The 27446-nt window shown below is 35.9% G+C and overlaps 1 protein-coding gene across 1 annotated transcript; it reads right to left on the reverse strand.

Moving 5' to 3' along the window:
- Positions 1-2848: 2848 nt before the first annotated feature.
- LOC101205030 (cell division cycle 5-like protein) lies at positions 2849-19197 on the reverse strand. Its single transcript, XM_031890062.1, is given in 5 exon segments — positions 2849-4027; positions 7537-7818; positions 16781-18294; positions 18297-18504; positions 18717-19197. Coding segments are annotated over 5 exon segments (3030 nt in total). The 5' UTR covers positions 18894-19197; the 3' UTR covers positions 2849-3178.
- Positions 19198-27446: the final 8249 nt, after the last annotated feature.

Genomic DNA, 27446 nt, shown 5'->3' on the forward strand with positions numbered 1-27446 from the left:
ATTGGAGGGAAATAAAGTAGAGTCGGATTGAGGAAATGTGTGAAAAACTAAAATTAGGGTTTTAGAGATTTTTTGAGCTAAAACTTGGGTAAATTTTTTAAATAATGTTATTTTCTTATTTAATTCATCATATTTTCTTTTATTAAAAAAATTATTTTCAATTTTTATTCTTTTTCTTTTATATAATATCTCACTATTTAATTTTTCTTATTAAATTATATTTTCATATTTTAATTTGGTTATTTCTCAATTAAAATTATACATATTTTTTCTCCATCTCTAATTCTTTTTAAAAAAGATAATATTAACAAATTATCTCCAATTATATTTTAGTTTATTATTTGTTCAGTTGTTAATTAAGTTTAATTAATGTTTTAAAATTAATTAATCAGTTATAGTTTCCTGTTCTTGAAAAACTATATTGCAATTCTAAATTAGTTATTAGAGTTTTACAAGGATATATAACTAACTAATTAATTTTTTTTGACAATTCTCCATAGTTAAATCTAAAAAGTACGCACTAAACTAAATTAACATCTAAACAAATATTAAACTAAAATATAGTAATTACCTTCTAGGAATAAGGGAAAGACGATATATATAATAGTTTGTGAGGGCAGCCAACGGTCACAAAATACATAGGGAAGCATATCGTGGACAGTAAATGGGTTGAAAAACGTCAAATGGTCACAATATTTAATTTGACAAAAATGGTAAGAAATAATTCATTTCCGTTTTGGTTAATAATAAAAAAATGGTCACAATAAGCCACGTGTGCGTGTGGAGATACGGGCATACCTACGTTTGTCTATTTCCTCCCTCCTTCCAAAACTTTGGTGGCCTAAAGGCCATGATTTGTTCAATTTTTCAAACGCATTATGAAATCATTTCAAGGAAAAAAAGGGTACTTCATTGTCTTTTTTTTGCATAACGGGTACGAATGTTTGATTTCAGTAAAAAAAGAGTGGATTGATTAATCACATAAGTTTGTTTTACTTAACTACAATTTACAAGTTAAAAAAGGTATTATGTTCTAACGCATGCATGGTAGGTGAAATAGCATTCTAGGTAGAAAAGTAGATCGTCAGGTTCACAGTCGCTACCCTCAAATGGCATAAAAAAATATTCGCACAATATTACCATCTTCGCAGTCTCCCAATGTTAGTTACTACTGATTTTGGAGACACTGATGAACGACAATAAGCGGGTGACACATACATCGTACGACAATAGGCATCAAATTAGACAACTTTCCTACTTTCGTATGATACACGCCTCCGCCCTTGTTTGTCACCAAAGTACTAGAATGGATAGAAGAACTTTTTCCATTCTATGTCACTTACTAAGGACAAGTGCTGGTCTAACGTCGTCGATGTGGAGGAGATGGCCGCAATGTTCCTGCATATATACTAACGCACTATATGAAGAATAAAGTCATCCAGCAAGACTATGCAATCGGGGGAGACTGTTTTTCGTCATTTCAACCTTGTGTTGTTAGCTATGATACGACTGCACGATAAGTTGCTGAAGAAACCACAACCAATAACAAACACATGCACCGATTCACAATGGAGGTGCTTTAAGCTTCAACTAGTCTTGTAATCCATACTGATAAGATAGCCCTAGGTCATAGTACTTATCTGTAGTTTGTTCAATTATGCAGAATTGCTTTGGAGCATTGGACGAAACTTACATAAAGGTGAACATGCTTGTTTCCAATCGTCCTAGGTATAGAACATGCAAGGACAAAGTTTCCACAAATGTGTTCGATGTCTGTGACATGAAAAACGACTTCGTATTCGTGTTGGTTGGCTAGGAAGGATCGACAACTCGACGCTTGTGACATCAAATTTGATTCGAGGAAATGAACTTGGTTTTATTAATTTTTAGTACAAGTATTCCTCTTTTTTCCCCTAATTTGTAGTATAAATTTTTAACCTCTAAATTGCATTATAAATCTTTTGAGAGTTTGTTAGGAAAATTCTCTCTAAACTCTTTAAATTGTAAAATTTTGACCCTTCAAATGTAAAAGCTTATAGAGTTATTTAGTGGACTTTGTGAGTTTGAACATGTCTGGTCCATAGGCTTCGCCTCTTGGATTCAATTAACTGGATCTTGACCTTGGGTGACCTTTACACTAAATTGAGTTGATATTGAATTTTTTAGCTTAAAAGGAGGGGATCCAATCTCTCATCCTTCGTCCTACCTATCTCTAAGTGATAGGGCCACCCCTAATCAAGAACCCAAAATTAAAGAGAGAATGTCCAAAAATAAATCAAACAAACGACTCCTCCTTGTACAAAATTTGAATCAACTAATCATATGAATAAAGCTTTAAAAGAAAGATTTGGGGATCTTGTTCTAAATTAAATCACTCACAAACAAACTTGATCAAAGTTAAATTAATCATCTCAAATACTATTAGAAGAATTGCAGTCAAATACGATATTGCAACAATTGATACTTCAATTTCAAAGGGAAAAGGTTCTCTAACACACGAGCTCGAATTTCATTCATAGAAAACGTGTTACAATTGAAATCTACCCATTATGTACTCACATTGTGAATTAAATCTACCCATTACAATTGAAATCTACCCATTACAAATATTTATTCATTGCCTTTTATTAATATTATGATTTTCTTTTTCTGACTTTTAAAATTATAAAATCTACCCATTATGTACTCACACCTAAAGAAACAATAATTTATACTCGACCTTCAAAACTTGGAAAGTCCATTAAATTAAAGTGGAAAAGTGACAAAAACCCGTACTACTAGACTTTCAACTTTTTTTTTTTTTAGCAAATCAAAGACCTGATATGATGAGTTGAATGAGGGCCAGTGATAGAAATGAAACAGTATAATTTCATCAATACTCTTCCAGATGAAGCTTTAATAAAATATTTCTAAGAAAAAGTCCTACAAAAAGAAAGCAATACAAATCTTGTGCATCATCCTCAAGGGGTTTGTTTCAGCACATCATCTCCCTCTAGAGACAAACTTGTAAGAAGCAGCCTTCTAATTGGAATTCAGATCTAACCCCTCTGGAGGTCTCTAAACCCACCTTCTCTGTTTACACTAAATCTATAACACTATTTCATGGAATCAACAATTCTCCCTCTTATCCTACCCGAAAGACAGGCAAGCAGCAGAACCTGAATCATCTCTACATTGTCTAGACATTTGATTCCGTTCCTCCTGTGTTGCCATCATCCACAGGACCATCCTTAGATGCAGGTGCAGCCGCCTCCAGATTAATCGAATGCATATCTGAGTTATTTTCATTTTCAATCACAGGGTGCTGAGTTTCAACAACTTTGATTTCCTCGACAATATCAGTACTACATTTATCATTTTCAATAGTTGCACCATCAACCGAATCTGAACTGCCATTTGCATCAGGGCCCAAGTTTTCGTGACGAGGAACATCAATGGTTTGACTTTTATCAGACTCTTCAAAGCCATTGTCAGGCAGTGATGCATCTCCCGCTGCAGAAGGTAGTTTGTTATCAGGTAAACCAATATTCAAATTCACTGCTACACTTTCTTTCTCAGTGTGGATATCCATGGCCTTATTAGTTTTGTTTTCATGTCCCACAGATGAGTTTGGTTGTTCACCCGTTAATTCAATGGAGGTGGTAACAGGCACTGAATTTTCACAATCAACTGCTTCTACTGAACAATCAGCATTTTCTCCAACGTTTTGGTTAGGCTCAACCTCAGCCAACTGAAGAGCGTGACTCTCAGCAGCGATCTCTTTTTCCTTTTGTGCCTGTGCCTTGCGATCAACCATGATTTTCTGCATCTTTTCCAAGTCCCCCAAAAGGTTTCCATAACGTAACTGAAGAGTTCTCTCGAGCTCTTTTTGTTTCTGAACCTCCTCCCAGATACCACTAATCCGATGTGAAGCAGCTGACATCTCTTGCTTTTGAAGAGCTTCAAAGCACTCCAGCTCTGTAGCTGCAGTGTCTATCTGCTTGAAAGTTGCTTCAATTTGTGGCCAAAGGCTTTGTTTTGCCCGTGTCTGAAACGTCAACAAATAACAAATTACAGTTCTGAGTTCCAAGTTTGTAAACAAATAACAAATTCTATCTCTCTGCATTATTCATTTCCCATAATGTTTGAGAGATAAAAGATGATTCCATATCAACATTTTATAAAGCGCAGTTATAACACAGGATTTAGAATCTTTTTTTTTTTTTTTTATATAAGAAACATTTTCTTGATAAAAGGAAATAAGATAATACGAAGACTCCAAGCACCTAAAGGTGATTACAGAAAGAGTGTCAATTGGAAACTATGACTGAGAGGCCAAAGTCCTTAAAAGGGTGCCCAATTTTGCACCAACAAAAAGACCGATATTATTGATGTTGGATATTCCAAGATGTCTCCATTCGACCAACTTACTTTTTTATATTTACCTTCATTCATTCTAAAACTCGAGGACGAGTTTCTTTTGGGAGGAAAAGAAATGATGTAGTAGAAATAGGGTATTCTGGTCAAATCCTTAATTTATAAGGATTAGGATTTGGATTAGTTTCTTTGGTTTATTAGGATTAGAATTAGTTTATTTTATTATTTAGGGTTACAATTAAGTTTCTTTTATTAATTAGGATTATGATTAGTTTACTTTTGTTAAGTTTCTCTTATTAATTAGGATTAGGATAAGAATTAGTTTACTTTTGCTATAAATAGAGTAGTTGTCACCTTGTATTCACAACTTCAAAAACATTTATAAAATTTTCTCATTTGAGTTATGTCAGAAATTCATTGGTTAAAAAACCTCATATTGACGGTTACTATATGGTCGTGATTTCTCCCATGATGACCATATGGTCACATTAAAATCGCCTCCAAGAATCCGAGAATCCCCTCCCAAACCAGCCAAATCATCAAGCTCATGCCAAAAATCAGGGAGATAGAATCCATCCGCCATAGATGTATGAATAGAAATAGTATAAGTCTCTGTATAACATCATGAACAGCGAAGTCAAGTGCATGCCATAAAATAAGGAGACCACCTGAAGTACCAATCACGTCAAGCACCAACTAGCCAATAAAAGCGGACCTCCAAATGGATTTAACCAAAAAGGAGTTAGTACCAGATAATTTGGTTTCCCGAAGAAAAACAATACCTGGGTCATGTTGTTAAATCCACCTCTTAACAAGGGCATGTTCCTTCCAAGAATTCAGACTGCATACATTCCAAGATATTATCTTCATTGTACAGCCTCGGCACCCTACCTATCGGCTAAATCCGTAGATTTATCATAATAAATTGATGATTGGATTTTGTAATTCACTCTGTAATTTATTTCATTTACTAGTTGTGCAAGACTTCTTAGTCCTTGGAGGTGGAAGAGAGGGAATGGACATGACACATAAACCATGTTGCAAGAGAATGAAGGCCATGTCTCGTAAGCTGATTGGGCAAGATGTAGATGTCGACAGAATGTCACAGGCAGTAGGGTGAGATGGAGGGATTGGGTGTTGAACCGGGCTGTTCAAATCTATAGGGACGGGGAAGGATCATCATTAGAAGGTGCGACTATTCAGGGTTATCACCAAACACGGCATCCTCCAAGGTCTAAAGAGAGAAATCGTCATTTGGAGAGAGACAGGACTGGTAAGGTAGGCTTTAGAGTCTGAATAGGATCGTGGAGGATTTTTAGGAGTTGTAAGTTGTTCTTTACCTTTCACAAAGATTAGAAGAGACATCTTGGAAGGTTAACTAAAGGAGGGGGATGGAGATTCCCTGGGGCAAGAAGAATAACGGGGTAAGTCAATGTGGGTGTATTGGAGATATTCTGATCTTGTAAAATATTATTTTCCATCAAATTAGGAAAATCATTTGAAATTTGTATTTGTTGAGAATCTTAGAAAATATGGGAAATTGTCAGCATCAATAAGGAATTAATGGGGGATTTTCCTTTGTTGATTTGAGGATGCTACAATTCTGCAACGACCAAATTAATGCCCTGATTTTCCGCCGTCGTCGCTAGGAATCCGCCACCGTCGTCGTTTGGGTTGGGTTGATTGCAACGTTGATCCCACGAATAGTCACAGATTTCTGATCCAACAAGTACTCGAGGCAGGACAACATGAGCGAAAATGAGGTCAATTAAATTTGTGCAAACCTTCAACCATGCAATTAGAAGATTTAATACTCGATCTGTTTGGCTTGAGCAGCAAATAAACCCACCACGTTGGTCACCGATGAACTGAAAAATCTACTCATTCCAAAGGATTGGTGGAAGATCAAAGACATCAATCCAGCCACCAAATGATCTTTGCTGGCGTTGGTAGAAAGATAAGAGTGTAACATCCAAAATCCAGACAAAACTTCCCAAACAAAACCCAGTCTTTATGTTTGGTTAAAGAATTGGCAGCAGTTGGATAATAAAAATGAACGAGTGCCTTGTCGTCAAGAAATGGGGTTAATTGTGCAAAGTGATGAGAGTTGATTGTATAACTTCACAAATTTTCGCCCAAGAGTTTTTGAGCTGGTATCTTTGAATCACAACCATCGATTTCCAATCAGAGTGGGGGGAAGAGAGATCATTCATCGGAGCATTGATCGGACGGTTGTGATCAGGTCGTGGGGGAATTGGCTTAACCAAACCAACACGCTTGACTGGTTTAATTGGGTTTGCTTGTATAGCAGCCTTGAAAGTGAATTTTGGTGGGAGGTGGGGATGGGCCAGCCATATAATTAGACAGAAGCGAGTAAAAAGAGAACCATCCTTGTTTTTTATCTTCCGATGGAATGAAAATCTTTGTTCAGTGTCCCGATTGGTATAGGTAGGTGAGCTCAACATAGTGCCCATTTTTGTTGTGAATTTCCCCGACCAGAGGGTGGCTCCATCATTAGTGTACTTTTGAAGAACTTGAAGTAGCAGGGATCGTGCTGTAAGAAATGAACGGAGGACCGCTAAGTGAGAGCTTTCCAAGATAGGCTAAGAGATTGTGATGATGTTTTTCCTTTAGTAATTTTCACAGATTTTCCATTGCTGAACTCATCGAGTTGCAAAGTAAATAGCTTCAGGTCAATGTGAATTGATCGGATAGGATAGGAGGGGGTAATTGGTGGTCCAGTGGTGGACAAGACGGAGGTGCAGTTATAGAAATTTTATTGAGGGATGGGAGGAGAGAGGAGACCATTCTTCTAGAGGTTCCCTTAGAAATGATTATTAAACAGGGCTTAACTTTTTAATCCCTTAGGCCCTACGGGATTTAGAATCAATCGAGGCATGACATTGAAATATTTACAAAAGAAAGAGAAATTGCGAAATTACTCAAAACAATAGCATTCTCTAAATGCACATTCCAGTACAAAGTAATGAAAATGAAGCAAATGGTTAAGAAATATTAGTCTTGATAAAGCATAAGTGTCAATTGGAAGGGAAAAACATTTTCCAGCACGAAAAGGAATTAATAATAAATAGTGAAAGAAATAAAAGAATTAAATTAAACCAAACAAAACAGAATGAAGTTTAATGACGTAAACATGATAATTCCAACAACAATACATACCTCATAGCCATGTGTGAGAACTTTAACTTTCTTCTCCAACCGGACAGCCTTCTCAGTATCATCATCCATTTTCTTTTTAACATACTCAAATTCATCCTGCAAGGCGGCTAATTTCTCATGATTTCCAGCAACGCTCGAAAGTCCATAAGCATTTCTAGTGGGGAAGTACATAAGATCATTCAAGCAGGTTTTGTGTGCCTCTACAAACTCATCTAAGGATTCATTTTCATGCCCCATTGCAGCACACAGATACCGAGCCTCTTCCTTTATCAAATAATCGGCCTGTTTCAGAAAAAAATTCTCACTAAATGCTCGTGTATAAAATAAATAGATGGAAAAACAAAGGACAGATAGATAGTTAGAATGAAAGTACTTCACTACATTAGAAAATCAAGAATCAATGAAATGCAGTCACAAGGTTTTCATAGAAATGATCAATTACTAGGAAACACGGGCATTTCATTTTGGATAAAGTGATAGTGTCAAACACGTGTCTGACACCGACACGCCTCAACATATGCAATTTTACATGTCTTTAAAATAATAACAACAATAGTAATATATAATTACACACACACACAAAGCTCAGCTCAGACATGCATGGTACACATTCAAAAAAAAATCCTGGTTATTTCATTATTTTAAGATTCTTTTTTGTAAGAATGAACAAAAGATAAGCAGCCCAAGGGCAAGGGACAAGAGGGCCCTCCCGAAGAGAAACTAAAGAATAAGGGCTTTCCAGTTGTTGAAAATCATAGAACGGCTATAACTATAAATGTGTTTGGTGTAATTCGTACTCCACCAAAAAGCTGTGCAATATAGTCCAAAAAGAATCAAAAGAATTATAGTTATCTTAAAAAATTCTACTATTCATTTCTTTCCAAATACACTATAGAAAGGAATGGGTAGCAGAACTTCACAAGATGTGACCTTTTCGACTATAACTTCTAATTTTGAGCCCTTCCAACATCCAACTGTCTAGGAAGACAAACCTCCACGTCACAGATTCTAAACAGTGTACCAAGCTTTCCTACTGAAAGTGCAATGCAAAAATAAGTGGTCCAGGGTCTCCTCGTCTTTGAAAAAAAGGCATAGCACATCGACGGGCTGAGCATGGTGTGCTGGAATTTCTTTTTTAATTTTCTCATGAATGTTGAGACTTCTATAGGCAAGCGACCATAAGAAGAATTTCACTTTTTTGGGGATTTTATTCTTTCAAATGTGGCAAATCAAGGGAGCAGCAATAGAGGGGGATCTTTTGGTTAATTTAAGAAAGAAAGACGTCGTAGTAAGGCTGTCATTAGCATTAAGAGTCCATTTAAGACTATCACGATCATCTGAAGGGGCCCAAGAATGAAGAGTTTCCATAACGGTGATCACGTTGACAAGCTCATTATAAAGCAAATTTCTTCTAAGACCCAAATTCCAAGAAGGACTAAAATTACACCAATCAGCCACAAGAGCATCCTTGTGCAGCGATAGAGAACAAACTAGAGAAACTAAGCGACAAAGAGAACAAACTAGGGAAATTTTCTGCTAAAGGTTGCATGCCACACCAACTATCCTTCCAAAATCAGATTTTTGTTCCCTCACCCAACTAAAAAGCCTAGAAATTAAGGAAAGTCTCCTTATGTTTCGGATTGCATCCTCAAATCCATCTCCTCCATCTTCTACCAAAGCTTTTAAGTTTCATGGCCATGTCAAGAAAAAACCAATCCACCTTGTCATAAGCTTTTTCCAGATCAAGCCACCTTGTCATAAGCTTTTTCCAGATCAAGCTTCAACAGGACACCTTTTCTACCTTTTGAAGACCACTCATCAATGGCCTCTAAAGCAATCAAAATAGCATCAAGAATTTGCCTCTCCTCCACAAAAGCCATTTGAGTATCATTAATAATTGAGAGGACTTTTTTAAGTCTTGTTGCAAGCACCTTAGAGATAATTTTATACAAGGAGGTAATTAGACTTATGGGTCTGAAATCACTAACATAAATCACCTCTTTCTTTTTGGGGATGAGGCAAACATTAGTTTAGTTGCACCTTCTATTAATGATTCTGTTTTTTAAAAAAATCTTGGAACAGCCTTACTAAGTCAAATTTCAAAATGTTCCAAGATTTTTTTATAAAACTCTCCGGTCATACCATCTGATTCTGAGGACTTGAGACAACCCATCTCAAAAACAACATCCATAATCTCTTTTTCACTAAAGGGAGCCTCAAGAGAGCTAGAAGCCTGTAAACTAAGAGTTTTACAGTTGAGACCATCACAAATGAACAGAGGTGCCATACAAACTTGAAAAGAAGTTAAGGATCTCATCCACAATCTCCTTCTCAGTGACTAGAGCCTGCCCATCAATGCTCATCAAAGAAGAAATAAGACTTTTACTTTTATGGGCCGAAACCCATTTGTGGAAGAAACTTGAATTCTCCTCCCCCTCAAGAAAACATTGGAGCTTACATTTCTGGATCCAGATTTTTTGTTCCTTAACAATCAAATCAAGCAAAGCCCCTCTACAATCTTCTCTTTCCAAGGCATTATCCTCAATAAACGGACCAGATTCTTCGAGCATATCAAAAGAGTTAATCTTATCAAGAAGCACTTGTTTTCGGGAGAAAATGTTGCCAAGCATTTCCTTATTCCAACCCTTTGAGTAAACTTTGAGACCTTTGAGTTTCTTCATGAAAGAGTAAATTGGCCACCCGTCAACAATCATACTGCCCCACCAGTTTTTAAAAAATTTTAAGGGATGATGATCCATCCATATGTTTTCAAATCTGAAGGGGGTAGGACCCCAAGACTGCACCCCCAATTTAAAAATTAAACAATGAAACTTGAAACCCTAAAAGACCCAACCCTCGAAAACATCGACCTTAACCTCCACAAATGACAACGAACATCAGCTGCCGCTCAGACATTCACTTCTCACTGGACGACCTCGCTTCTCACGGATGACTGCCGCTTGGCCTTTGCAACTTCATCTCCCCACATAAAAGCAAAAGTCTTCTGTTTTTTACTTTAAAAAAGAAGAAAATGGTAAATAATATTAAAACTCATAAAAAAATTGTGTTGGTTTTGACACTTATTATATGAACATTGCAAAGAAACTTCAATTCCAAAAGACTAACCTATCCAAACATAGTTTTCTAATGTGTTTTTTGCATCAAATACTGTATTTTTTTATGTAAAGTTACATACATGTCCAGATGGGAAGCTTTTCTCCCGAACTCCACCTCCCCTTCTGCTTTCTTCCTTATTGATTTGTCTTTTTTTCTTTTCTTTTTTCAGTTTTTTTTTTTTTTTTTTTTGAAACGAAGACAAGCCTCTTTTATTAATGATAAAATATGAGCCTTAAGCTCAAAGCACAAAAGTATCGTACTAAAAGCAAAAGAACTAGAGGAGATACAAACTAAAGTGAAAACTTAGGCAACAAGAAGAAGACAACCTAAACAAACGAAGTTAAACAAAAACTTAACAAATAAAATAAGCCTTTGCAAAGCAAAACAAATTGAAGAAAGCTAAATACAAAGCAAAACTTGACAACTCTATCAAGAGGAGCCCATCCGAATATGATAACTTGCACATCCAAATCTTCTATATGAGAGGAGAAAGAGAAGCGCCAAGAAGAAGCAGTCGGCTGCCTCAAAACTGTTCTTGTCAGTGCCAACCAGAACCCAAAGAAACTCGAAAAGATCTTCCAAAACAAACAGAAACTGATTCCAAAAGAACTCCACGAAAAATACTCCCCTTTGGCAAGCCATAGAAACAGAGACCAAAACACAAAAGCCATAACAAGTAGGCTACCTCAAACAGCAAGGCTTAAACTCAAAGAAACTAGCTTCTCTGGGTTCTGATTGGCACTGACAAGAACCCGCTTGTTAAGCCATAGAAACAAAGACCAAACACAAAAGCCATAACAAGCAGGCTACCACAAACAACAAGGCTTAAACTCATCCACCCACATGAGAGAAATCTGGAGGGACTACAATGGACGTGTAAAGGATCATACTAGAATAATTCCACAATCAGCAACCATTGATTTTAGATGATCCATTATTTCGCAAGACTTGTGAGAGAATAAGTGCCTTAAAAAATATTTTCCTAATGCAGAAGATCCGGCCAAAGTGAATATGGAGTTTACTAGATTTTCAACTTTTCTAATAATGTTGATCTTATAACAGCTAGGTACAATGAAGATGCAAAAGATCAGCGGACTATGCATGGTGTCAATGTACCGATGCTCCCATCAATTGCTTTGAAGATACTAGGTCACCCTTCCTCATCTTCATGTTGTGAGATGAATTGGAGCATGTACTCGTTTATTAATTCAGTTAGACAAAACAAGTTGATGTCACGTGTCAATGACCTAGTATATATCCATAGTAATTTGCATCTTTTATCAAGAAGAATTCCAAAATATTCACGAAGAGAAACAAAATTATGGTAGACGATAATTCAGATGATATCCTTCTTTTAATAATCAATAACCTTGTTTGGATATTAAGTCCAGAACTTTTACACGCTTAGCCCTAAAAGAATCACTATCCTTTTCTGGATGTTGATGCTTGGTTCTCAATTGCTCGACCATCTTGCAACACGAACTTCAGTTTCATTATCTTTCCCCTACTATCTGTCCTTTATATTCCGCTAATAGTGAGGATTTCCAACAATTGCTATTCGATCGCTCCTAGTCTATTTGTTGTTGGCAAAAATTTACTTGCATCCTTGATGTGGTTCAAGTCTTGGTTGGTCCTCTTTTATCCTCTAAAGCCCAATTGTTATTATCTAATCCACTCAAGGCTCTCATTTTAGAAATATGGTTCGAACGAAATCAAAGGTTTTTCATGACAAACTTTCAAATTAGTCCGACCATTTGGGAACTATTCATCTCTTGGCCTCCACTCGGCGTTCTCTATCAAAAGCTTATGGGGCCCACTCTACACTGGACATTGTGTAAATTGGAATCCTTTCATTTCTACAAAATAATTGAGTAGTAGTTTGAGTGACTTATGTTGATAGAACTCTTTTGTAATTCTTTTTATTGGGAATGAAGATGGCGCTAAGGATGTGTCAACCTAATTGAGAAATTTGAAATAGCCAGGTGCGTCTGCTGATCCCCACTCTTAGTTTTCATTTACTTCCTATGTCTTACTGTATTATGAGCATTAGCCTTTAATTTCATCAATGAAAAATATTGTTTCTGTTTCTAGAAAAAAGAAAGTTGAAGCCTCACGAGCAGTTGGCTAACAATGGGGCAACTACACGGATTAAATTAAAAAGGGTAAATTGTAAAAACCACCCCTAAAGTATATTGGTGGTAACAATTGCACCCTTAAACTTTCAATCATAAACCTTTCTTTAAAAGGAAACATAACTTTTTATTGACCGAATGAAAACAGACTAATGCTCAAAACATACATCAACCTTCAAGAGAAGAGACTAAAGAAAAAAGAAAACAATACTATTGAGGTATAAAGAAGAGAAGACACCAATAACTTTGGATTGTAAACCCTCAAACTTTACAATGTAAGAAAAACATACCCTTAAACTTTCAATGTAAGAATTAAACCCTCAAACAATGATAAATGTAATAATCTAACCTTCAAACTATGATAAATGTAAGAATTTAACCCTCAAACTCTCGTAAATCTAAAGGTTAAATTTGTTTTACACAATTGTTCATACTTCCTCTCCCCCTCTAAATCACTCTACCTTCTACTTATTAACTTTGGGAGCTTCATGATTCTTATCTTTCAAATCAACCCTTCTTCCAATTTTACTTGTTGTTTTTCCTCATCTATCTTCGAGGAATTTGAGTCTTGCTCTTGCTCCCTTCTTCTATTTGGAATATTCTGCTGAAAAAGGTGATAGAGGAGAGCTAGGTTGCTGACAGATGCAAAGAGACTAATGGTGCAAGTCACCATAGAAGACCCCGACTCTAGAGGGAATATATGGGAAAGGACCAAACCTACTCACTGTGAACCACATTGCATCAGACTCAAGGAAGGAACACCACACCTATTTGACCATAAAAAAAACCCATTATATAAGCTCAAATTCCTAATACCCAAGCCCCTCATCAAGCAACAGGTTTAAGAACCTCATCTCACTTGACTAATTGCAAACCAAGACCCTCCTTGAGCAAGTGTCTCCCTCTAGAAAAATATGGACAACCATTTCTAAAACTTATCCAGGACAGAGTTATGCAAGGGAGCCCAAGATAAGTAGAGGAAAATGACTCACCTCATAAAAATAGCAACCCAAGGATCAGCTTAGAACAACACCAATTTATGCCTCAAAAGACCTCCCACCTCCTCTCCTACCTCTAGTGAAAGGAGGACCATTAACCCCTAAAACCAAACCCACACTTGACTCGGAAAGTCACAAGCCAAGAGATGACGAATTTACCAAGAACAAGTAGAAAACCATCCAATAAACCCAAGATGCAACTTGAGTCCTTGACACCCCAATCAAGTCCAAACCAGACCATGCCATATGCCTATCACCCCATAAACTTCTATTAATTGGCGACAGTAATTGTTGTGCTTAGTTTCATCCAATATCACTATATCTAGACGCTCCCAAAATTACACTTCTTCAAGTAGTCTCAAAGTTAGTCTAACCAAAACCTTCCTTCCATCATTATTCTTCCCTTACCTTTGATTTCCATCTCTCCTTTCCTAGAAAAGGGGAGGGCTTCCTCTACAGGGATAATCTGCACCACCCAAACCTCCCTCCTTAACCTCTCTAGGAATAAGCACTAGGGAGACAAAATAAAGGGTAAACATTACACAACAAAGATTAAGAACCTCCAATAAGCACAAAGGCACTCGCCCCGATTTCTCTTTCCCTTTCTACCTTTTATGCAAATGGGCCTTTGAAACTTTTCAAAAGCACATTGTGAATCTGAACGTATACCCGAAATAATATATGGTTGCAAAGAAGACACATCATCATCTTCAACCTTTGGCCTACAATCATTGAAAACAACAAAGTTCCAAAGGAAGTTAGCTAAATGCCAAGATTGGCATACCAAAGCTTCACTCTGCAATGCAGACTTGAGTGAAAATGTAAAATCCATCTTAAGTTTCAGGTTCTTTTATATAAGAAGAAATGTCAAGACCTATTGACAAAGTGTTAATTGATTTTCAACAAGATCACTAATGAGGATGAGACAAGATGACTAACTGGAGGAAACGGATGACACAAGATGACTACCAGGAGGGGCCCCCCTACAACATATAGTTCTGAATCATAGTTTTGAATCATAGTATGTAACAGCCCCATGCTTATCATAAGAACCCTAGGCAACACATTGACCAATAAAGCACATACCCTTCAGCCTGAGCAATGTGCCCATGTTGGCCACACTGAATAACACTGCAATACTTCCTTAAAGTTACCATTGAAAAAGTAAATGTGACAAGCAAAAGAACACTCCATATTTAATCATAATATATTTAGTGTAATTTATAAAAGTAAACAGGTCTGTTTGGAGATATCATATAAAAAAAACGTGTATTGCACACTCCTTGAATAAACTGGATACGAATTAAACCCTAAACATAAAGAGGCTGGTTTCCTTTTCAAAAAAAAAAATAACACTAAAAACTTTTAATTGCACATAAACAATGGTTAATCATAGTAAACACGCATTATTGCTTTATTTGAAATTATCAATGGACACATAAAGAAATGTCGGGACATATAATAAACTTTGAGAGTTCCAAAAAGCAAACTCCATTTTAAAGATTTTTAAAAAGCATAAACAATAATGACTATAAATTTCCTTTTAGGTAAGATCTTCATCATTGGAAAGATATTAAGTTAGCTTTTAATAATTATCACAGTTTTTAGATTCTAAATGGATATAATTATTCAAGTTACATTGTAAAGAAAATGTTATGGTTTCATATTACCCTACCAATACATAGCATTTTTGTTCCTAAGGGTTGAATAATAAGGAATGAAAATGATGTAGTAGGAATAGGGTATTATGATCAAATCCTTAATTTATTAGGATTAGGATCAAAGAGATCAGTTTACCTAGTGTTTGTAAGCTTAATTTTCAAAAGCAAAAAACTAAAAAACAAATGGTTATCAATCTAGATCTTAGTAATTGGTTTTATTTAATAGCAAATTAATCAAGCAAATATATTATTTAGTACACACTAACTTTCTATGACTACCTCTTATGAATACTTCAAATTAGTATTTTTCTCCATGCTAAATTTTACTAGTTGATTAATTAGTTAGCATTAATATTTTACTGATCAAATTAAAATTTCACCCATAAGGCCTAAATTTTGAGGGTTGTATCTAATTGATCTCTGATCTATTAAAATAACAAATTTGGTCCATGAAATTTCGAATTATTTAAAATTCACATATCTAATAAACACAAAAATGAATGTTTAGAGTTCCGTAGGACAAAAATCAAGTTTATATTAATTTTTAAAAGTTTTGAATTTGTTAGGAGCCTATTAGAGACAAATTGAAAGTTTAAGATTCTATTAGACAGTTTTAAAAGTTCAGGGACTAGATAGACACAAACCTCAAAGTTCACATACTAGACTTGCAACTTAAGCCATTTTAAATAGCTAAAAATAAATCCATGCTAGTTAATTTTAGTTAGACTTCAATATACATTTTGACTATCGATTTGAAGTTTTTAGTAACAAAGTAAGTCAATACTTAATCCACAATAGTTCAACTCGTTAATGGATATGCTCTCTACCCAAATCTGTACTCACATTCCTCAGCTTCCTCCACAAACAGCTATCAACAACACGCTACTACTCAAACCACCCTCAGCAGTTTTAATAGAAACTACGGCAATTCATAGCACTACAAGATATACTTGGGCAAAAATACTAAAAAAGAGCTACAACCACCAGCTACCACTAGTGGCTACCCCCAATAACAAAAATCCAATATTACAAGTAGCTAATCCAATGGCAAGAGCACAGATAATAGGGATCAATAGAACATTGTTCTCAAGGGAACTATGCTCAATTGTTTATATACTTCATTTGGCCTTCCACAAGTTTTTCTTACAAAAAAAGAAAATAAAAAGCAATTTTAAGCATGCATAACAGATAAAATTTAAGATTCTAAAAGAAAAACCTCCAATCAAGCAAGCTTCTATAAAAAAACAAAAAAAAAAAACGACACAACTGTTTGCTCTAAATGAAGATATAATAGTAAGAAAATTGCAAGCTTATCATCCAACAAAGAAAAGTTTACCTCCTCCATCTCAGTTTGTTCAAAATCATCTATTGTGGGGATGACAGTAGTAGGTCCATTTCCAGTGCGCTTGGAACCCTTCTTTTTCTCCTTGTTGACCTTTTCATCAATTGGATACTTTGCGTTATCATGCTCTAACAAAGCTAGAAGTTCCTTTCTTATCATTTCATCAGCTTGCTCAATAGGGGTAGGTGGAACAAATGAACTCTTGTCTCCATCAGCTCTCATCAAAGAATTTCTAATAAGTTCCAAAGACGCAGTAGGAGGCCGTGGAAGCTCCCTTTGTAGCACTTTTGATCTCTTCCTAAGCAAAGCCTGCTGCCTTGCTTCTTCCTCAGCTCGTTCTCTAGCAATCCTATCAGACATGTCCTCTTCAATCGTCTCCTCGGGTTCTTCTTTGTCTTCAGGAATTGGTTGCATAACTACCTGGTACTCATTCTTAGGCTGTGGAAGATTTCCTAATCCTAGGCTAAGATTCCTTCTCAAATCAGCTTGTCTTTGAGACTCCAGTTTTGCACTATCATGTGCATCCATATCTTCATTGATACGTAACTCATCTCTAATAGGTGTACCTTTTGGAGTCATGCCAAACGAGTAAGCATCCCTAGCTGGTGTCATGCCACTCCGAGGAGTGAGACCAACACCACCAGGAGTTGCTGAGGGTGTTAACATAGGATTTGGTGTTTGAATCTCCTTTTTCCTTGGGGTGACTCCTGAAAAATCTGAAGGATGCAGCTCTGGATTCTCTCCTCCCAATAATGGAGTCTGAGATTCTCTCAGCCTAGCAAGGTTTTCTGCCTCCATCATTATGGCATCACCCTTCCCAGCCGGCGTCCTTTGGGGAGTCCGAAAAGGTGTCATTCCTTGTCGTGGTGTCTGTGCATAATTTGCAAGCAAAGCTCGTGTAGCACCACTTCCCTCTGCAAGCTCTTCATTACCAGCTAGAAGATCACTTGCATATCCCATCTTTGCAATTTCCTCCAATTCATGGTCTGAAATTTGAGGTGCAGGCAGCATAAGTTTAGATCTTTTCCGCACCATTTCTGGGTCATTCAGCTTATTTGCTTGCAGCACAGCTGATGGAGCATCTTGTCTCTGAGCAATTTTATTCTTTGCAATATCTTGCTTTCTTAATTGGGCTTCTACATCAATCCTTCTTTTGCCTTCAAGTTCTTCAATCGTTGTTGGAAACTTGGGCTGTTCCACTGGTCTGTCTTCCTCACTAACGTCAAAAAATCCTGGAGGAGGCTTTTTCTCAAAAGGAATTTCAGCATTGTAATCTATTCCTTTTCTCTTTCTCTTCCTTTGTCGAGTATCAATTCCTGCAGCTTTTAGCTCTCTTCTTTTTTGCAGAGAAGCAAGCCTCCTGGCCTCTTCAAGTTGTTTCTCTCGGGCTTTCCTTTTTGCCTTCTTTCCCCTCGTATTTGCTAACCTTGCTCGTGCTTCAGAAAGCATTTCCTTTTCATCTTCGTCCATGTCAACAGGATCGGGACGTGCAGGCTTTGACTCTGGTTTGGGTCAATTTCTCCAGGGCGCAATTTTCTTGGATCATCTCCTGGTTCATAATTGTCATCCTTAACACAAGCAGCATCAAGAAGCTTCTCATACCGCTCGAGACACTGGGATGGAGTACGTCCAACAATTGGTGCAATAGTTCTCCACTGGGTTGGCATGAGCTTAGCAAGATGGAGTAGTTTCTCATCCTCCTCTCTTGTCCACTCAGTCTAAAGTAATCATGGAAATCAAATGGTCAGTCCAAAGAACCTACCACAACAAAGAAATTGAGGTGATTTTCCGCATTGCAAAACTGAGGAAACGAAAGAACAGAAACAGAAGACCTGGACAATTGAATGGAAACAAATCCAACTAATCTAAAAAGAGCCTCCAGTATCAAACTAGTCTAAAAAAAGCACATGAAATGAAAAAGGAGAAGTACCTTTTTAATGGAGGGGTCAAGCCACTCATACCATCGAGCCTTGCACTGCTTAGCAGATTTCCTAACAAGAAGCGAGGAAATTCGAGCCCACTGGTTTTTGCCATATTTCATAACCGCAGCTTTAAGGATCTCATCTTCCGTGTTCTTCCACACACCACCTTTTATCATAATCCTCATTTTGCGTGAGATTTAAGATTTACCCTGTTTCAACCGAAGGGTATGGAGATGCTAGGGTTTTGCAGGAGAAGCGGCAGAGAAGAAGCCACAGAGGAGAAGTTGAAGGTGACAAACCGGAGATCGCAGGAGAGAAGGAGGGAGAGATAGGTACAGACGAACGGAAGAGAGACGGCGATGGGGAAATAGAGGGAGACGACGGTGGGGGGAACTGAAAATGGCGGGGATGAGAGGAAAAGGGGCAGTTTTAGGACTTAGAGAAGAAAAATGAAACAGAGAGTTCATAAAATTATTTTCAAAAATGCCATTCGGCGGGGAAATTGTCCAAACCTAAATTATTAAACTCTTACTGTACTAGTTTTCCTCCGTCTTTCTCTTCCGAGATCAAGATCCATATTTAGTATAAAAATTAAGGTGGTGTTTGGGAGTGAGAAGTCAGTTTCAATACTTTCGGTATTATAATATTATGTTATTATCGTAGCTATTATAGTTTGTGTTATGATAGTCTCCGTTTGAAGCCAGACTAATAGTCTGTGTTTTGAATGTAAATTATTATCCTTTGTTTTGATAGTTTGTTTTTGGAGTTGAGACTATTATAATTTATGTTATTATAATTTGTGTTTGGGTGCAAACTATTATAATTTTATTTTTTTTACTTGTTTTTACATATTATACATGCAATACACATTTTTCTTAAATTGACTTTTTAAAAATATTTTTAATTATGATATTCGTTTAATAAATTTAGTCTCAACCATAATTTTTCACTATTTCTTTTTCATGCATGTATATGGTACATCGAATGAAAAAAAAACTTCTTAATTACAACGTTCGTATAATAAATTAAGCTTCAATCTTACTTTTACTTTTGCACTAATATTTTTTTTCATGCATATATATTTTTCATGAAAACAAAAATTTTCTTCAAATTAATTTCTTAATTACGACGTTCATTTCATAAATTTAGTTTGAATTGTTACTTTTCACTACTTTATTTTTGACGTACACATGTAATAGAAAACATATAATTATAAATTGATATTATTAAAATTTCTTACTTAGGACCCTTAGTTGATTAATTTTGGATCAATCTCGACAAAGTCATTTTTCTCACTATTTTAGGTTATTGTGCTCGATACTAGTTTAAGCATATAACACCAAGATTTGTTACTTAGGTAATAAAGCAAGGCAAAGACATTTCTAATACATATTTATCTGAACATAAATTCAATAATATAAAGCTTTCTAGCACAATGTTTACAGTAGATTAAGAAATAAAGACAAATACATAAAAACAAATTAACCAACCAACAGCAGGAAGAAACTAACGAAAATTAGCCATCCGTCAAGTGTATTTTCCAACAGCACATTGCACTAGTCCAATTTAAGTTCGTTATATTCCTAAGAATGCTTTCATGTCTTGGACATTACTCATATATTATCTGCATAAGCTACACCTTATCGCGATTACTTAGTTCAGGAATTTTTTGTGAATGTTTTCACGACTTTTGCATGCAAGTCATCCTCCACTTGACATTGTACATTCAGCCATTTTGCAAGGGCCTTCAACTGGTCATTCACAAATTTCATTTACATTGCGAATGATGTCAACAATTCAACCGTTTGGTCTCCCCACTTCCTCTTGCTTCCACTTGAAGCATTCCTACCCTCACTTGAGTGACCAAGTCGTGTGCCCATGATGTCGTCAAGTGACATGTCTAGTCCCTAACTATACATCATAGGAATCTCTGGGTCATTCCCATCATCGGCGGGAAATCCCTCGTACCCTTCTGGCACATTCGACCTCACATCGATGAATGTTTGTGTGCGTGCTCCTGTAGCACAATCTTTCCTAAAAACGTAGAACATATCGTCATAATAGGGAAAGGATTTGTTTAGGAGGCCCTTGACGGCAAGATGACTCTATGTAAATGTTTCAATAAATTATCAGCTTTATTACAATTATAAACAAATAACAATTGACATAATGAATAACGTACCTTCACCAAAATGTCGAATAATTCCTTCTAAGTGATGATGCACTTGAATTCATAGTTCTAACCAAACCCACTGCATGATGGGCCGCACATTTCCGATATGGCCTAGAATGTTCTGTTCAAGGTTTTTATTCAACAGTCAATTATCGGGGAACCTTGGATGTTACATCCTGACATCTTCTTTGCCATCGTTCTTTGTACTTGTGCCAGGTACCCAAGTTTGAAGTTTCCATTATCCATCTTCCAGCCATTTACTAAGAACAACTCCACCAAGCACTTGACTAGGTTGGACTCTTCTTCTTTTGTCCAAATGTGTTCAGGGGCCTGAGAAGAACTTGTCATACTAGTAAATATATGTAAACATGTTAATGAAGTGACTAACACAAGGCATAAAGTATGCAACATAATACATCATGCTTCAAGTGATTTGTTAGTAATCCATTGATATTGTAGCTACACACACACATTCTTAAAAAAATTAAAACGTATGACAAAAACAAGTCAAGTGTCCATCATTAACAAATTACATCAAAGGATACTACTGATTACGTAAGAGTACTACAACTGATTACGTAACTTCCATTTATTAAACATTTCTTCTACCAGATCATCCATCCATTGACTTCATTCGTTGGAGGTCTCAATGTAGTGAGTGTTGTCACCTGCAATTGTTGCGTATGTCAAATCACCCTTTATCGTAATCCTTCATCATATCAGTGTTCATCATCTCTCTATTGTTGAGGTTGTGTAGTCGACAACACGTCATTATCATGTGATATTGGACTTGGACTAGGTAGTGTGACTTTCCTCGAAGGATTGCCCGGTGATCCTTCAACAGACTGAATGCTCTTTCAATCACATTCCATGTAGAATAATGTTTCATGTTAAAGAACTCTCGAGCGATTATAGGTGCATTACCAGCACCACGCCGCTCCTACATGTGGTATCTTTGACTTCTGTATGGAGCCAGGAAATCCTCAACGTTGAAATATGAAATTTGAAATTTGACGTGGCATTGGTAAAATACCAACAACAAGCCGATGTGTTATTTTGTATATAGACAATACAAATTAAAAAAAAGTATTAACCTATAATTTAAACAAATGTTGAAATATGTAACCTAAACTTACACTCTTTCTCTAATTTATTGTTTTCTAGCCATCTTTGTTAGTACATAACTTGAAGAAAAAAGAAAAGACAAAACAAACGGAAAAAGAGTACTATTGAGTTGGGGTGTAAAAATTAACCTTACGTGGTTAAACATAACAATCGTTTCGTAAATTGTTTTACAACTTATTTTTTTTCTTCTTTTATATTAATTGCGGAATGTCACTACTAATATGTAGTTACTTAATGCGCCTTTTCGCCGATTGATTCAAACTATCGCGGTTCCTACTTCTAAAATTAAAAATTGCATAACGGTCACAAAATTACCATTAACCATTTGAAAAAAAGATTTGTATTCCTTTACTTTCCTATATATGTCTGTGTGATGGTTTTCAAAACATTCAATTGTGTCCAACAACAAAAGAAAAGCACAGTCCTTTGGACATTACTTATCTTTCTCTCTCCAATCGAAAGCATAATGAACTCCTCGTTGGCACTTGTATTCTTGGTTTTACAAATACTTTTCATCATGCTATATGCTGATGAAGAATTGATCTCAATTGGTCGACCTGAAACAACAGTGACCATTATTAATAAATTGGCTGGCCCACTGCTAGGCGTTCACTGTAGATCAAAGGACGATGACTTGGGAGCCCAGTTCCTTGAGTCTGGACGTAGTTACTCCTTTCACTTTAGACCTAATATTTGGGGCACAACAGAATTTACTTGCGCGTTTCAATTTGTGCAAGGCGAGATGCAAAAGTTCACCATCTATAACTTTCACAGGGACACAAATCGTTGCACTGATTGCTCGTGGGAAATTTATCGAGATGGCCCTTGTTTGATGCACCCAAAAGACACTGGAACTTATAACATGTGCTTTCCTTGGAACTAGAAAAGATATTTTAAAATGAAATGTTAATGCATGGTTTAGCTAGAGCATGCCATTGCATACAGTTTCAAATGTTATTATATAAAATAAAACATAATTAAAGGGATTAAGAAAAATCCCATATCTTTTTCTCTATATCTCCCACACTAGTTGCAATCGAATTTCACACGGTGCGTAAGCTGTTGTATGTGCGCTCTTATACATGGTTTCTAAACTTTTAAACGTTTCTTTAATTTAGGAACAGTCCAATCATTTGCTTGCAATATTTTATACGATGTTAAATGTGCATATTGAAGGAAAAACACGAATTGCATGCCTTGGAAAAACACGTTATGCACAACTGGATTAATGGAAATATTTGTATACGTTTAGATTTCTCCGTACACCTGCAAATCAGCGATAAGAGCGTGTTGACTCTTGACCTTAGCAATATGGTACGAAAGATGGAAATTGTTATGCGAAATGCTTTCCTGTGCGATGCGATTTTATGATGAAATGAATTTGCAAGGAAATGGTTCCTATGAATATTTGCCAATGAGATTTGAATGTGTAAATCGCCAAACGCAGCGGAATGATTTTCCAATTTAAACTCATATTTCTATTGAAATGCGTACTTATTTATATTGCGTGGTGCTGTGAAAATAATTTTTGTAGTGCGTTATGGCGAGAGTGTGTTCTATTAAATGTGTGTTGATGAAAATCTCCCCACTCACTAGACCGTTTTGGTGTAATCTTCAAATATATATATATTTTTTATGCCCCCCCAAGGCAGCGAAGGAAAATATTGGCAAGCAAGCACACAGTTACAGAACGTTTATGTGTATATATGCTAATCGAATATGATGGTGAACATTTAATGGAAATGGTTAAATTAGCACCTATCTTCTATGTCGGACAATTTATTTCATTTTGCTTGAGTGATGGACATTGAAAAATGTGTTGGTAAAGATGTTTGATGTTAAGCGTTTGCATGGTGGTAAGGGGAGGAAGAGGGGGGGAAGAAGTTGAAGAGGAGGTGAATGATGAACTAATTGAAGTGCAATGTTCAAATCGATACTATTATTAGTTTAATTGGGGTTTAAATTGATACACCCGACGAAGTTTAGGATTTAAATCGATACAATTATTATTTTAAGATTTAAATTAATCAACCCAGCATTCGAATCCAAGCACAGACTAACTAAATATACAGGTTGAAGAATCTCCTAATTAGAAATTTGACGTGGCATTGGTAAAATACCAACAACAAGCCGATGTGTTATTTTGTATATAGACAATACAAATTAAAAAAAGTATTAACCTATAATTTAAACAAATGTTGAAATATGTAACCTAAACTTACACTCTTTCTCTAATTTATTGTTTTCTAGCCATCTTTGTTAGTACATAACTTGAAGAAAAAAGAAAAGACAAAACAAACGGAAAAAGAGTACTATTGAGTTGGGGTGTAAAAATTAACCTTACGTGGTTAAACATAACAATCGTTTCGTAAATTGTTTTACAACTTATTTTTTTTCTTCTTTTATATTAATTGCGGAATGACACTACTAATATGTAGTTACTTAATGCGCCTTTTCGCCGATTGATTCAAACTATCGCGGTTCCTACTTCTAAAATTAAAAATTGCATAACGGTCACAAAATTACCATTAACCATTTGAAAAAAAGATTTGTATTCCTTTACTTTCCTATATATGTCTGTGTGATGGTTTTCAAAACATTCAATTGTGTCCAACAACAAAAGAAAAGCACAGTCCTTTGGACATTACTTATCTTTCTCTCTCCAATCGAAAGCATAATGAACTCCTCGTTGGCACTTGTATTCTTGGTTTTACAAATACTTTTCATCATGCTATATGCTGATGAAGAATTGATCTCAATTGGTCGACCTGAAACAACAGTGACCATTATTAATAAATTGGCTGGCCCACTGCTAGGCGTTCACTGTAGATCAAAGGACGATGACTTGGGAGCCCAGTTCCTTGAGTCTGGACGTAGTTACTCCTTTCACTTTAGACCTAATATTTGGGGCACAACAGAATTTACTTGCGCGTTTCAATTTGTGCAAGGCGAGATGCAAAAGTTCACCATCTATAACTTTCACAGGGACACAAATCGTTGCACTGATTGCTCGTGGGAATTTATCGAGATGGCCCTTGTTTGATGCACCCAAAAGACACTGGAACTTATAACATGTGCTTTCCTTGGAACTAGAAAAGATATTTTTTAAAATGAAATGTTAATGCATGGTTTAGCTAAGCATGCCATTGCATACAGTTTCAAATGTTATTATATAAAATAAACATAATTAAAGGATTAAGAAAAATCCCATATCTTTTTCTCTATATCTCCCACACTAGTTGCAAAAATTGGTGCGTAAGCTGTTGTATGTGCGCTCTTATACTGGTTTCTAAACTTTTAAACGTTTCTTTAATTTAGGAACAGTCCAATCATAATATTTTATACGATGTTAAATTGCATATTGAAGGAAAAACACGAATTTGCCTTGGATTATGCACAACTATATTAATGGAAATATTTGTATACGTTTAGATTTCTCGCGTACACTTCTAAATTAAAAATTGCATAACGGTTAAAATTACCATTAACCATTTGAAAAAAGATTTGTATTCCTTTACTTTCCTATATATATGTCTGTGTGATGTTTTCAAAACATTCAATTGTGTCCAACAACAAAAGAAAAGCATAGTCCTTTGGACATTACTTATCTTTCTCTCTCCAATCGAAAGCATAATGAACTCCTCGTTGGCACTTGTATTCTTGGTTTTACAAATACTTTTCATTATGCTATATGCTGATGAGGAATTGATCTCAATTGGTCGACCTGAAACAACAGTGACCATTATTAATAAATTGGCTGGCCCACTGCTAGGCGTTCACTGTAGATCAAAGGACGATGACTTGGGAGCCCAGTTCCTTGAGTCTGGACGTAGTTACTCCTTTCACTTTAGACCTAATATTTTCGGCACAACAGAATTTACTTGCGCGTTTCAATTTGTGCAAGGAGAGATGCAAAAGTTCACCATCTATAACTTTCACAGGGACACAAATCGTTGCACTGATTGCTCGTGGGAAATTTATCGAGATGGCCCCTGTTTGATGCACCCAAAAGACACTGGAACTTATAATATGTGCTTTCCTTGGAACTAGAAAAGATATTTTAAAATGAAATATTAATGCATGGCTTAGCTAGAGCATGCCATTGCATACAGTTTCAAATAATGTTATTATATAAAATAAAACATAATTAAAGGGATTAAGAAAAATCCCACATCTTTTTCTCTATATCTCCCACACTAGTTGCAATCGAATTTCACACGGTGCGTAAGCTCTTGTATGTGCGCTCTTATACATGGTTTCTAAACTTTTAAACGTTTCTTTAATTTAGGAACAGTCCAATCATTTGCTTGCAATATTTTATACGATGTTAAATGTGCATATTGAAGGAAAAACACGAATTGCATGCCTTGGAAAAACACGTTATGCATAACTGGATTAATGGAAATATTTGTATACGTTTAGATTTCTCCGTACAGCTGCAAATCAGCGATAAGAGCGTGTTGACTCTTGAGCTTAGCATGGTACGAAAGATGGAAATTGTTATGCGAAATGCTTTCCTGTGCGATGCGATTTTATGATGAAATGAATTTGCAAGGAAATGGTTCCTATGAATATTTGCCAATGAGATTTGAATGTGTAAATCGCCAAACGCAGCGGAACGATTTTCCAATTTAAACTCATATTTCTATTGAAATGCGTACTTATTTATATTGCGTGGTGCTGTGAAAATAATTTTTGTAATGCGTTATGGCGAGAGTGTGTTCTGTTAAATGTGTGTTGATGAAAATCTCCACTCACTAGACCGTTTTGGTGTAATCTTCAAATATATTTTTTTTATGTCCCCCGAAGGCAGCGAAGGAAAATATTGGCAAGCAAGCACACAGTTACAGAACGCTTATGTATATGTATATATATTAATCGAATATGATGGTGAACATTTAATGGAAATAGTTAAATTAGCACCTATCTTCTATGTCGGACAATTTATTTCATTTTGCTTGAGTGATGGACATTGAAAAATGTGTTGGTAAAGATGTTTGGTGTTAAACGTTTGCATGGTGGTAAGGGGAGGAAGAGGGGGGAAGAAGTTGAAGAGGAGGTGAATGATGAACTAATTGAAGTGCAATGTTCAAATCGATACTATTATTAGTTTAATTGGGGTTTAAATTGATACACCCGGCGAAGTTTAGGATTTAAATCGATACAATTATTATTTTAAGATTTAAATTAATCAACCCAGCATTCCAATCCAAGCACAGACTAACTAAATATACAGGTTGAAGAATCTCCTAATTAGAAATTTGACGTGGCATTGGTAAAATACCAACAACAAGCTGATGTGTTATTTTGTATATAGACAATACAAATTTAAAAAAGTATTAACCTATAATTTAAATAAATGTTGAAATGTAACCTAAACTTACACTCTTTCTCTAATTTATTGTTTTCTAACCATCTTTATTACTACATAACTTGAAGA

This window comes from Cucumis sativus, unplaced genomic scaffold, assembly GCF_000004075.3.
Source record: "Cucumis sativus cultivar 9930 unplaced genomic scaffold, Cucumber_9930_V3 scaffold90, whole genome shotgun sequence".
NCBI lineage: Eukaryota > Viridiplantae > Streptophyta > Magnoliopsida > Cucurbitales > Cucurbitaceae > Cucumis > Cucumis sativus.